This window comes from Microcebus murinus, chromosome 10, assembly GCF_040939455.1.
Source record: "Microcebus murinus isolate Inina chromosome 10, M.murinus_Inina_mat1.0, whole genome shotgun sequence".
Classification (NCBI taxonomy): Eukaryota; Metazoa; Chordata; class Mammalia; order Primates; family Cheirogaleidae; genus Microcebus; species Microcebus murinus.
In genome coordinates this window covers 15,768,543-15,782,178 of record NC_134113.1, presented here as the reverse complement: position 1 = coordinate 15,782,178, position 13,636 = coordinate 15,768,543, and the positions used below count along the sequence as shown (strand labels likewise).

Here is a 13,636-nt window from a genome sequence, read left to right as displayed (position 1 = left end):
TGTAAAATATATATCAATTTAGATCATGAGAGTTATAGAATCTTGGTGTAAATTAGTGTGCACAGTGAAATGTTTTGAGTAAGAAAAGGACTTACAGCAATATGTTGCTATAGATGCTGTGGGTCTTTTCATCATATGGAATTTTTAAAAGTCAGGGTTTTTTTTTGTTTTTTTAGAAATAGGGACCAGATTGATAGAGTTATATTTTACTGTTTTTGAGTGATTTATTCTGTTATCCAAGAATAACATGTTTCAGGTATCCTAATGTAGTGATACTCTCTGGAAGAGAAAGATGCTTTGGGCCTAAATGAAAGCCAGTATCTTCTGTTATTATATAAAGTACTGCAGAAAATGTTTTTTAATAATGTCTCTTTCACCAATATTTCCCCAGGAATTTTGAAGATTTCTTACATGAGAGTCTGGTTGAATATTTAGATGTGAATGAAGAAAATGATTGTAACATTGCACTCTATGAACATACAATTAATAAGTAAGTAGAATCCATAACAACCACAATTAAAATGCATTTTAACTATAGAAACTACCTTCTCTTGTCATTGTAATCTTCATTTCTTCTATCATGTACTCTTTTAGTAGAGACTGTTGGAAGTTTACTATTTTATCGTAAAGTGTAACCCATCATTTATCCCAATTAAGAGTGTTACAAAGCTGCTAACAACTCATCTTTAGATTATTCTTCCTATTTGTGTAACACTTAGTGTATATTTAAAAAGAATTGCTTCTCTGATGTGTAACACTTGATTACTGCCAAAATTAAACTAATAAATCAGGCTATGTAAAGATGTATTTATCTCTTCTAGAGATCATTTTGTCAGTGGGCATCTGAATTCTTATTGTCAGCACAAGAATTCCCTACATATTAATAGTATGTTGTAAAGATACCTCTGAGCTTATGTGTGCAGTGTAAACTTGAAATGGTAATGTGTTCACAGTGTTTCTTCTAAAACAATAATAGTTTTAGAAGCATCTATGTTCCATTTGGAATACTTACTAGAGGGCATCTATATAATGTGCTGTCTGATGCACGCAACTGATTTCACTTACCTGAAATTGGAATTTTTGCTGTTATATTTTTAAATAGTTAAGAGTTTATTACCACCACCTAATACTTATTTATGTCTACAATTAAGAACAAGTACATTTCTGTTTTCTCCTACCAGATGAAATATACCACTTTATTTTTATCATAATCTAGGATATGGTTTTTGTCAGAATTTTTAGTGTTTAAAGGTATGAATCTATCAAAGTGCTATTTTGAGCCCCTCATTTTCAAGATTGAGTATAAAAGAGAACTGTCTTATAGTATACCCATAAATGATGGTTCTATCTTTCGTATTACTCAAGCCAAAAACCTCAGTTTCAACCTCAGCTCCTCTCTCCACATCCACATCAATCCATAACTTGTCAAGTGAGCCTTCAAAATATACCCAGAGTCTGAACTCTTCACCATCTTGATTTACTACCTACTCCAGGCCACTCCTGTTGCTTGCCAGGATTCTTGCAAAAGGCTTGCTCATGACTATATTTACACTTGTCCCCATACAGTCTATTTCTAATAGAGTAAAGTACTCGTGTGAAATCTCCTACCAGCTTTCTGTTTCCCTCACAAGTCCTTACAGAGGCCTTCAAGTTCCTACATGATCTGCCCACCCCAGCTTCCCACCTGCAACATCATCTTCTGCCACTCCTCATTCACTGTTTCAACCACACTGACCTCTTCTTCAAACATCCCAGGTATGCTTTTGCCTCAGCACTTTTGCACTGGCCGTTTCTTCTTCCTGGAACACTGTCTCACACATACACCTGCATGGCTCACTGCTTAACCTCCTCCAGACCCTCACTCAGGTGTCACCTCATGAGTCATTTCCTAACTATCCTATTTCAAATAGAAACCCCTATCTCTTTCCACCCCTATTCAGTGCTGTATTTTTCTAGTGCTTATCACCATACAATAAAATTTGAATTTTACTGATTTATCTGTGTATTATCAATCTCCCTCTACCAGAAGCTTCGTGAAGGCAGGGGATTTTCATGTTTTTTCATTGCTATAAATGAATATGACTCTCAGCATTACCAAATGACAAAGCTATTCCATACATCAAATTCACTGTATTTTAAAAATATAAAAATTATTATATTATTCAATTTATTTATTCTTATGAAGTTTTTAAAAATATAGTAATACATAAAGTAAAAAGAATGAATCCCCTTCCTTCGCCATCCCACCAGACTCCACTCGCCAAAAGTAGCTGATACTAATAATTTATTATGTGCTGCTTCTAGATTTTTTTTCTGAGTATAAACATACATGACCTCACATAGTGTATATATAAAACAATGGTAAATTTTCAGTGTCTTGATTTTTAAACATAACAGTATATTCTGGATATTTTCCATATTAATCTATGTGTATATGTTTATATACATGTACTTATGTGTATACAGTCACAGTGGGCAGCAGTACAGGGCTGCCTGTTGCTCCGAGGCTATAAACTTGTACAGCATGTTCTGTACTCAGTGCTCTAGGCAGTTGTAACACAATGGTAAATATTTGTGTATCTAAACATATCTAAACAGAGAAAAGGTACAGTAAAAATATGGTAATATAATCTTATGGGACCACTGTTGTACATGGTGGTCCATTGTTGACTGAAACATAATGTGACATGACTGTATACACATAACTATATTATTTTTTAATTGCCGTTTGTTATTACATTATTGTCCTACATGTATTTTTAGTTTAACTTTTCCCTGCAGTTGAATATTTAGATTGTTTCCAATTTTTCTGCTATTATAAGCAATAGGTTACATAGTTTTAATTTGAAGTAAATATAAGTGTTTTATGTACAGCGAATAGGAAATCTATTTCCTTTTCAGGATAGAAACTTATGGTGGTTATGATTTTAAAGGAAATAGTTTTCATTTCTTTTTGTTAAAATCAGAATCCAGAGTGTTTGGACTTTGAGTAATTATTAGATGCTATATGATCTTATATATGTTGTCGTCACAATAATAGGAAAAAAGAAACCTCCAATGTTTCCCTTCTTCATTTTTTGACTTAACCCAATCTTCGCATCAGAAAAGGTGGTTTTTACAGGGAATGTCAACTTAGCCAATATTTAAACAAAACAGTACATTTAAAATAAAAATCTGTTTTATTCTAGCCTATAAAATGTAGCTGATGTTCTTTAAAGACAAAACTAACAAAACCTAGACCCCTTTCTCTCCTTAAAGACTAAGGCCCAAAGTGTCTGAGAGGATTGGGGTTCTGCTGGATCATAAGGTCAAGACAATATTTTTCTAACCAAGAGCTACGTGGAAAGCACCTTCTCACCAAACCAGGGACATAATTCAATACATGTGTACTGAAAAAAAAAAAAAATAGACGGGTAACTGGATAAGTGGGAGATCTTTTACCAGGTACATTGCAACTAAATTTCCATGATGAATTGGGACCGAGTTTCCTGGAAATCACTTCTCTTCTTGGGGAAACCACTGAAAATTTTTAAGGTTACATTTCACAAACACTTGAGGAAGGAATAGTGGGTTCACGGAGCCCACAGATCCTGGATGTGATATCTGTTACTTTCAGCCCTGTCCTAAAAATAATGTGGCTGCTCTTTCCTATTAACACATTTGAGTTGTTCTATCGTGTAGCCAAAAACTAAGTTTTCTGCAGAAATATATTGTGAAAGTAACCAAGATTCTGACACCTATTAGATAAAATCTTACTTTTTGCCCAATACTGTCTGTAGCAGAGCTGTCCAATAAAATATAATGCAGACCACCTATATAACTTCAAATTTTCTAGTAGCCACATTAAAAAAGTCAAAAGAAATAGGCAAAATTAATTTTAATAGCATATAATCAATATAAAAATATTGAGATATTTTACTTTTAATGAACTGAGTTACTTAAATTTAAATTTGAGTTTTAAAATGTAAAGTAATTAGAATTAAGTAAAATAAAAAATTCAATTCCTCAGTCACATTAATCTAACATTTCAAGTGCTCAATAGCCACAATTAGCCTAGTGGCTGTGGTATTGGTCCCTGTAGGCCTATCGTAATCATTCTTAAAGGGGATTTATTACTCTCTCTCAAATGGTAGTACATCTTACTCATTGATAATGTTGGAAGAATGAGGAAAAGCAGGCTACACATCCATCATTGATGTTATATTTCTGTATGTTCAATATAGTAATTCATTTGTGTGTTCTTATGTTTTATTTTATTTAAGCAAGTTATTTTACCAGTTTTACTAACATCAAATTTTATTGTCCTATAAATCCCTGGGGACCTAGAGAGTAATATTTTATACCCTGTAAGAGACATTTATTTTAATATTTGATGCCTAAAATGTCTAATTCTGATTAACTTCATAGAGATACCACCCACTTGGAGATTGAACCCTTCACTCTTCTCGGTGTTTGTGCTGGCCTGATCCCATACCCTCATCATAACCAGTCCCCAAGAAACACATACCAGTGTGCCATGGGGAAACAAGCAATGGGTAAGAGTTCTTTCTTGAACCTGGTTGTAAAGATTTGGAAAAAAAGTCTTGCATCCTTATTCTTACTTCACTAATATTACATATTTGGACACATCAGATATTGGGAACACCTGAGGAACTCTGGAATTCTTGCAGGTGCCATCATGTCTAAGTTTAAACAACAATGGAGAAAACCTTTCTGAACTTGTTTCCTTGACCAAACAAAGTGACTTATAATAAGTGTCACAGAATTATGAGGGAGTAAATATAAAGAGAAAAGCCTTATAAAATGTAAGTTGTTAACCATGAGACAAAGTGCAAAAAAACTCAAGGTTAAGGGGAGAGAAGAAGAAAAACCAGAGATAAAGGTATACAATGTGTATTAAGATGTACCTAGTAAGTGCCGAGATAACAATCCTTGAACCCATTATATCCTTACAATTGCTACTATAACTTCTAAAACTTACTCAGTTCATGTCACACCAATCTCTGAGTTACTTTCCTTCCTCCTTTCTATTTTTCCTTTATCTATCTGTTAATTTAGTTATCCATCCATTTATAACATTTGTTGAGTATAATTATAGATGAGACATGGCTGGAGCCTGAAAATACAATGATAAAACATACTCCCTGTGTTGAAGGAGTTCAGAGTCTAGTAGGAGAGACCAACAAATAAAACAGTAATTCAATCTGGTGTGATAAATGCTGAAATAGACTGGCAGCCAAGATCTAAGGAAATTAGAAGAGGAAGATCACTTAAAGTGAGAGAGTCGATTGTTTCTGAAGGATAGAACTGAACTGAGTCTTGAAATACAGTATTTTTTAAAAATATGGAAGTGTGAGCAAGCGTGGCTGGGAACATCTTGGTGCTGTGGTGTGGCTATCTAGTGTGGCTGTCTAGTGCAGTGTGGGTATAGAGGTGTGCTAGGGCAGTGCCATATATTGAGGAGTTTGGCTTTTATCTTGAAGGTGATATAGAAAGGATACCAGGCTAAAAAAAAGTTTTGCTTATAAACGTTTTTGAAATGTTTTAAAAAATCATTTAAATCTTAATAAATCTAGTAAATTTACTTTTCATGAATATCCATGAATGACAACAATATGACTTGCCATCTCTGATTTAAAGTGTGATACAAGGAGCTTCACAAGGAAACTAAAAATGTAGAGGAGAAGGTATTTGCGTTGCCTTTGGGCAACAACCAGAATGCAGTCAGCTTCTCAGTTACTAAGAACCAGCTGCGACTGACTATATAGCTTGACAATTGAGGAATCCTATTTCTTTATTATGGGTAGAGAGTATGTATATTTCTTTTCAAGTTTTTATATTACCCTTTGGGTAGCTACAAAGATATAAAAAGCATTTTGTCCTGCTACCGTTTACCTGGTTGATGTAATGCCTGGACAGTTCCGAATAATTCCCAGTGGGAAAATCTAAACAGCAGCTCATCAGTTTAGTGTTTCCCATTCAGCCTCAGCAGCAGTGTAGGCTGATTTCCCGCTTGTGCCTCTGACTTGCTAACAAGTTGAAATATACAGTACAGAACCCTGTGTGTCATGAAAGGGCTATCACTTCTATTGGGTTTACCAAACCATTTTGTTTCATGATGTGAATCCCAGCTGAAACAATACACCTTTTGTGTAGAACCTTCGGCAGAATTAACGGAAGACTAATCACTTCATTGCTAATGCCACTCTTTAGTGTGTTTGAAGATTGAAACAGAAAGAGCTTCATCTAACTGCACTTAGTGAAGCTTTTTTTAAAAAAATAAAGAAAAATAGACTCGAAGGAAAGAAATACTATTTTTATTTTTATAACTCCCCTCCCCACACACAAAAAAAGCCTTTATATGTGGCTATGAGTATCTGAAACGTTTGGTTAGTTACCACACACAGTTAAGCAGGATCAGTGTGTACAGAAAGCCAATTCAGTGTCTGTAGAGTTCTTTTGTAGTTTTCTGTGTGAAGGTTTTTTTTCTCGTTTTGTTTTGAGTGTCATTTGCAATTCATTGTCTGTGTTTTCTGAGGTTGGTGTATTCAGCTGCTCTGACCCTGGGTCCTGCACATTTAGCTCCTTGGATACAATCCTCTGACGTTACTGCTGACGCTAGGAAGACAAAAGCCACTGAATATCTTAAGTTATTAAAAAAAGCCTTTGTTACTGTTTGTTATTATAAAACACCTGACTGGAAAGAAAAGCAGCGAGATAAAAATACATTTAAAGGTGGCACATTAACATGGCAACATTTCTCTTTGGACACTGAAATAGCTGCAGAAGTATTGAGCGAAGTCTATCTAAATCACAAAAGGAAAAAGGCCTGCAGAGAGAGAAAACCCGCAGCAGATCCCCAGGTCTATAATGCAGACTTAGCACTTTGAGTAGGACCTCTCTGGATCATTTTACTTCCATGCAGTCTTGACAGCTAATCATTAAAAGTCACACTCTGTCTCATTTTAAATATGAGCCATCACTGAAGACTATGTACATTCACAGATTTTATGCAGATTTGCTGAAATAATATTTCAGTTGCTATTCATCTGTTCTGCAGAACAGACATGGAAGACAGTAGCCCAGAATTAATTCACTAAATGGTCTAGCCAACCTGGAAAATTTGCCATCTATCATACCCTACCAGCCCCTCTCCCCCTCACCCAACAGAGTGAAGACATGAGAGAAAGTCATTTTCTATCAGTGTGAAAAGAAAAATTAAGAGTAGCTCAAACCACAAAGACTGAAAGCCTTGCCTTGTATGTAAGAGAAAGCTAATCCAACGTAAAACACCAGCAGAGGGTGTTTCTTAAATCTTAAGTGCTTTAAGTTATTAATAAAGTTCAAGTTTCCTCACAGCATCTTACTGTGCTTCTGAGAAACACCTCTCTTCCATAGATAAGGCTATGTGTGTTGTGACATGGTTCAGAGCAAGAAGTCAGGTGGACATCTGGAAATGTCAAGGTCTCCAAGTCACTCAGTGCTACCAGCAAGGGCTGTATGTTGGAGCTGCATTGTGTGTCCTCTCATTGGCATCTGATGCCAAGTTCACATTGGCCTTCCCGCCCATTTATTAGTTGGCAGTCCTCTAGTGGAACACTCTTTCAGTCACTGTCGGCTCAGTTAATGAATATGCAGCACAGAATCCCCACCCCACACCTGTGGCTTCTTCTTGCCCCACCTTACCCCCTTCGACTCCAAACTGCTGGGACTTTTCCTCACCACCCCTTCCCCCTTCAGCTCCAAACTGTTGGGACGTCTTCTCACCACCCCTTCCCCTTTCAACTCCAAACTCCTGGGACTTCTCACCACCACTTCCCCCTTCAACTCCAAACTGCTGGGACTTCTTCTCACCACCCTTTCCGTCTTCAACTCCAAACTGCTGGGACTTCTTACCACCCCATCCCCCTTCAACTCCAAACTGCAGGGACAACTTCTCACCACCCCTTTCCCCTTCGACTTCAAACTGCTGGGACTTCTCACCACCCCTTCCCCCTACAATTCCAAACTGCTGGGACTTGACGTGTTTTGTGTTTTGTTTTGTTTGAACTCGGGAGCTAAGGTGACTTCTAAGCAGATAGTTTCTTCCCTTGTGTTCCCCACTTTACAGTAGGACGGGATGTACTGGAAACAGGCTGGAGAATTTTGAGATATTAAAAACACATAATATACAAAGATGTGAATCATAAACTCAACTGATAAACAAAATATATATGTATATATACAAAGATCCTCATAACATTTTATTTCATTCTACATGTCCTCCCCACTTTCTGTTTGAATTTTTTTAGCATATTTATTCTTTGTCCCTTTGGGGGTACAAAATGAAAAAAAAAGTCTCTGCCAAATTACCCCTGGAAATTCTTTTTAGAGTTCTGCTATTGTTAAAAAAAAAAAACTTAGAATCATTGTTGCTCTTTTAGGTATAAGCATATGTGGTATTTGCTAAGACTAGAATGTTGACATTGAATGCTTATGGAGGTAAAATTAAAGTTTGATGTGTAGGTTTGAGTTAGAGATAAGAATGGGCTATATTGTTGGTAATAGAATATATATTTTTATTATTAGTACTAATATTGTTAACATTGGTCATAATGTTGTCATTTTGAGTATCCAAATTCTTTACGTGCATTTCTTCTTTTAATTACAATAATGATTCTCAGATATAATACATACCTTTTTGTTCCTGACAGGGAAAGTGAATCCCAGTTTGGTTTAGTAGCATATAAAAGATTATCTTATGTCTTCTATGTAATGTTATCTGTAAAACCTACTAAAATTCTTCTCAACTGAAACTACTTCTTTCCTCACTTTTTCCTATCCGTTGTGGATCACTATCAGGTTGCCTTCCTCGCTAGACTGTACATTATAAGCTCCTTGAAGATAAGAACTACTTTATGTTTTACAACTTGAATATCCGTTATCTGAAATGCTTGGGATCAAAAGTGTTCTAGATTTTGAATTTTTTCAGATTTTGGAACATTTGCATATTTAATGAGATATCTTGGGGATGGGACTCGAGTTTAAATAAGAAATTCAGTTGTGTTTCGTGTATATCTTATACACCTAGCCTGATGGTAATTTTATATAATATTTTTAATAATTTTGTATGTGAAACAGAGTTTGATGGTATTTTGAATGTGACCCATCACATGAGGTCAGATGTGGAATTTTCCACTTGTTTATCATGTTGGTGCTCATAAATCTTCGGCTTTTGGAACATTTTCAGATTTGAGATGTTCAACCTGTACTACAGTTGATCCTTGAACAATGCACCAATTTACCATACAGGTCAATGGAATGGAATCAAGAGTCCAAAAATAGACCTACACATTTATGGGCAATTGATTTTCAGTGAATGTGTCAGAGCAATTTAATGGAGAAAGGAAAGTCTTCAACAAAGATGTCTATCTATTTATATAGAAAAAAATAAATGTCAACTTCTACCTCACAACATATAAAAAATGAACACAAAATGGATTTTAGCCCTAAATATAAGTGCTAAACCCATAAGAAATCCTTGAAGAAGGACACATAGGTGAAAATCTCCATGAATTGAGTTAAACTTAGATTTCTTAGGACACAAAAAGTACAAAGTATTAAAAAAATCAGTTGGACTTTGTCAAAATTAAATTTTACTCTTTGAAAGATACTATTATGAATATGAAAAATGCAAGCCAGAGAATAGAAGTATTTGCACTACATACATCTAATAAAGGATTTGTATCAAATACATGTAAGGAACTCTTCAATAATAAGGCTGGACATGGTAGCTCATGCCTGTAATCCTAGCACTTTGGAATGCTGGGGGGAACAATCACCCAAGACCAGGAGTTCAAGACCAGCCTGAGCAACATATTGAGACCTTGCCTCTACAAAAAATTTGAAAAAATTAGCCAGGTGTGGTGGCATGTATCTGTAGTTCCAGTTTGGGAAACTGAAGGCAGGAGGATCACTTGAGGCCAGGAATTTGAGGTTGCAGTGAGCTCTGATGATGCCATTGCACTCTAGCTTGGGGAACAGAGACTCTGTCTCAAAATAATAATAATATGACGAAAAACCCAGTTAAAATATGGGCAAAACAAAAACCAAAACCAAACACTTCACAAAGTTTTGGAATGACCAGTAAGACATGAAATATGTTCAACATTTTTGTCAGGTAAATACAAATTAAGATATGAGATAATCATTAGAATAATTAAAATTAAAAAGACTGGTGTACAAAGTGTCAGTGATAATGTGGAACAACTAAAATGTCTGTACACTGCTAGGAGAAATGTAAAGGTATATTCACTCTGGAAAATTCTTTGGCAGGTTCTTGAAGTTAACCATACCCTTACCAAACAACCCAGAAATTCCATTTTTAGGTATTTACCCAAGGAAATGAGAACACAAAAAGACTTATACATGAATGTTTATAGGAGATTTATTCACAGAAGTCAAAAACAGGAAAGAGCGTAAATATCCACCAATGGGTGAGTGGATAAACAAAATGTATATTTGTACAACGGACTACTACTTAGCAATAAAAAGAAAATGAACTAGGATACACATAACCATTTGGCTAAATCTCAGAATCGTTATACTAACTGAAATAAGCAGATACTATATGATTGTATTTATATCAAATTCTAGAAAATGCATACTGATCTATAATGACAAAAAACAGACCAGTGGTTCCTTTGGGCCAGGAACAGAGGAAGGGATCTTTTGGGGGTGTTAGAAATGTTCTGGATGTTGATTGTGGTGTTGGTTTCACAGACACTTGTATCTGTGGAATTCATCAATTTTTACACTTTAACAGTAAAGTTTATTGTATTCAATAATGTTGATAAAATAAAAGAAATTGGGCAAAGGAAGACAAAAAATAGTTAAATGCATAAAACTTTCACTTTATTATTTTCAGTATACGTTTTCTAAGCTGTTCATATCCTTATTAACCTTTTTCATCCTACCTTATAAAAAGCACTGTTTTAACCTACATTTATATACCTCGCAATGCCAAATTGTGGCTTCTTAAGAAAGGTATTATCGAGAAAAGGTAGCTTTGTCCTGGGCAATAAGAAAAGGAAATCATTGAAGACTTTAGTTATAGCAAAATGGGGCAATAGAAGTAGAAGGCAGCTTATAGATATTCTGATTATATTAGTTATTTATATATGTAATGTCCTTTTCAAGGAAACTGAAAACAGTAACGGGGTATCCTTGTTTGAGCATGTGCTTCACACAGGCAAGCCCTTATAATAGCTGTATGACATTTTCTCAAAAACATTTGCTTATTGGCAAAATAGCTAGTCAGCCATACATGATTTTTATCAAAATTATGGGGGTCTGATGGCATCATATTTTAATTTACACATCCATAGTTGGTGCTGCTAAAAATGTATGTACATGTATATTTCTACAAGTTCTTCAAAAAGTCTTTAAAGAAAACTTTCTGATAAGATCATAAGCATCAAACGTTTGTTAAACTATTTTGCTATGTATCTATTCAATGGTCAGTTGTAATGCCTGAGAATTATGTTCTGGGCCTGATAGCACAATTTATAGCAGGATCCAGTCTCTTTCACCATTGTTTAGAGGTGCAGCCATTTATGCTTCCCTGCTGCATAATAATACTTGTCTCAGGTTTCAGAAAACATGTTTGGCAGCCTGGTGGGACATTGCCTGAACCCTTGTCTCAAGCTGGGTAAAGTACACAATTGGAGCTGAAATCTCAACATAAATTTTAAATGATTTCATGTAAAAGGACAAACTTATTGTCAGTGAACTTTACCATGATCCCAGCAGCAGGAATTTTATTTCTAAAACACTAAGTGATCTTTTGCCAGGTATCCTACCCAGTTTATTAGTTGGCACTAAAATAACATAAATTAATTGGCAATTTATGGTGTAAACTCAATGAAAAGTTATGATGTTCAGTTTGATTACTGTTTTTCAAGTGAAACCTTGTTAAATTTTGTAGAGATTTAAACACAAATACATACGGTCATAAAAAGTATAATGGGATTCTTCAATTTAATTTACTTGACATTTCTTGGGCATCTGTAATGAGCCTGGCACTATACTAGGTGTATTTCTTTGGTACTCCCTACAGATTTTATTATTTCTTTCAATAGGAATTGTCAAGGAGTACCATATCATTTTTGCTGCTTGAATAGTTTCTTTTCATCCCTGAATTGAAATCACCATTGATTGAGTGACATGAGTATGGAGAAAAAGTTAAAGGAAATAATATTGAATTTTGGTATCTGCTCACCCTGGACATAGCTCCATGAAATGGTACATGGGTACCTTAGAAGTGTGTGCATGTTGTGTATGTGTCAGTCTGGAAGCATGTGCAAGAGAGACAGACCTCAAACTACCTTCTTTCTCCAAACATTAAAATCTGTTCTTTCTTCTCAACGCTTCATGGGGGCAGTGGGGAGAAATACTTAGGAGAAGATAAGTAGGCTCAGGAGCCCACACTGAAGCTCTACAGTAGGGCAAGCCTGAGTTTTCCAATGTTAAAGCCTCTGTGTAGGATTGAGTTTGTGCCCACATGCCCTGGAGACCGAAAGACTTTTCTTCGGGCAGGTCCTTGAACCCCAGTGTGTTTCTGAAGGGAAAAGAGAGAAAGGGTTAACATTCTGATTTCATTTCCAGTTGACAGTGACCCAGTAATACCCTTCCAAGGAACAATCAGGTGGAAAGGCTCATTGCTAAGGAAGGAAGAGCCCATCCCTGATTGGACTATACCCTAAATTCCTTAGAGGGGACCATGCCTTTTCCCATTTTATCTCCAGTGTTTGACACAGGGTAGGTGTTTATTAACTGCTTAATATGTGTACAGTTAAGCGAATAAGTCCACTCTTCCCTGCTGTCACTTGAATTCAGTTTTCTTCATTCTGTTCCTTCCCTTCTCACCTGCTTTCTTTTTCATTTGGAACTTTTGTAATGGTTGATTTCTTTTTATGACATCTATCTGTCTTACTGTATAAGCTCCTTGCCTGTGAACATTGGGTGATGTTCTCATATTACCTTTCCCCAGCACTTGGAAATGTGCCCGGAACATGGTAGAACCAAATACAGAATTGTTGACTTACTTGTGAAATTAACTAGCAGAAACTAAAATTTCTCAAATGGAATTAACCATATAAATCCAAAATACTGAAATTATTTCAGTTAGTATGCTGAGTATAATTTTTCTTCTTTATTGGATTTTAAGCATTAGTGAGAAAAACTGCTTTTGAAGGTTGTTAGCACCATGAGAGTATCGTTTTTGAAATGTTTGACCTGAAGATTTTCTTTATCAAAATTAATGTGTTTATCTCTATATTCATTGCTAACTATTGCTATACCTAATTATTCCATATAAATAGACTGTTGCATTTTGTTTTCTCTAATATCAATGAAGGTACCATTGGATACAACCAGCGAAACAGAATTGATACTCTCATGTATCTACTAGCATATCCACAAAAACCCATGGTTAAAACAAAAACCATTGAATTGATAGAGTTTGAAAAATTGCCAGCTGGACAGAATGCGACAGTTGCTGTGATGAGTTATAGTGGCTATGATATCGAAGATGCTCTTGTTTTAAACAAAGCCTCCTTGGACAGAGGTAAGTGAATTTTCAAAGCTGTAACACCAA

General features: G+C 35.5%; 1 protein-coding gene across 1 annotated transcript in view; it reads left to right on the top strand.

The window, feature by feature from the left end:
* POLR3B (RNA polymerase III subunit B) overlaps positions 1-13,636 on the top strand; it is a 112,343-nt gene that overhangs the window by 55,519 nt on the left and 43,188 nt on the right. Inside the window, exons 18-20 of the mRNA XM_012772755.2 lie at positions 392-490; positions 4,408-4,535; positions 13,397-13,606. Coding sequence (XP_012628209.1) covers positions 392-490; positions 4,408-4,535; positions 13,397-13,606 — 437 coding nt within the window. The remainder of the gene's footprint in view (positions 1-391; positions 491-4,407; positions 4,536-13,396; positions 13,607-13,636) is intronic.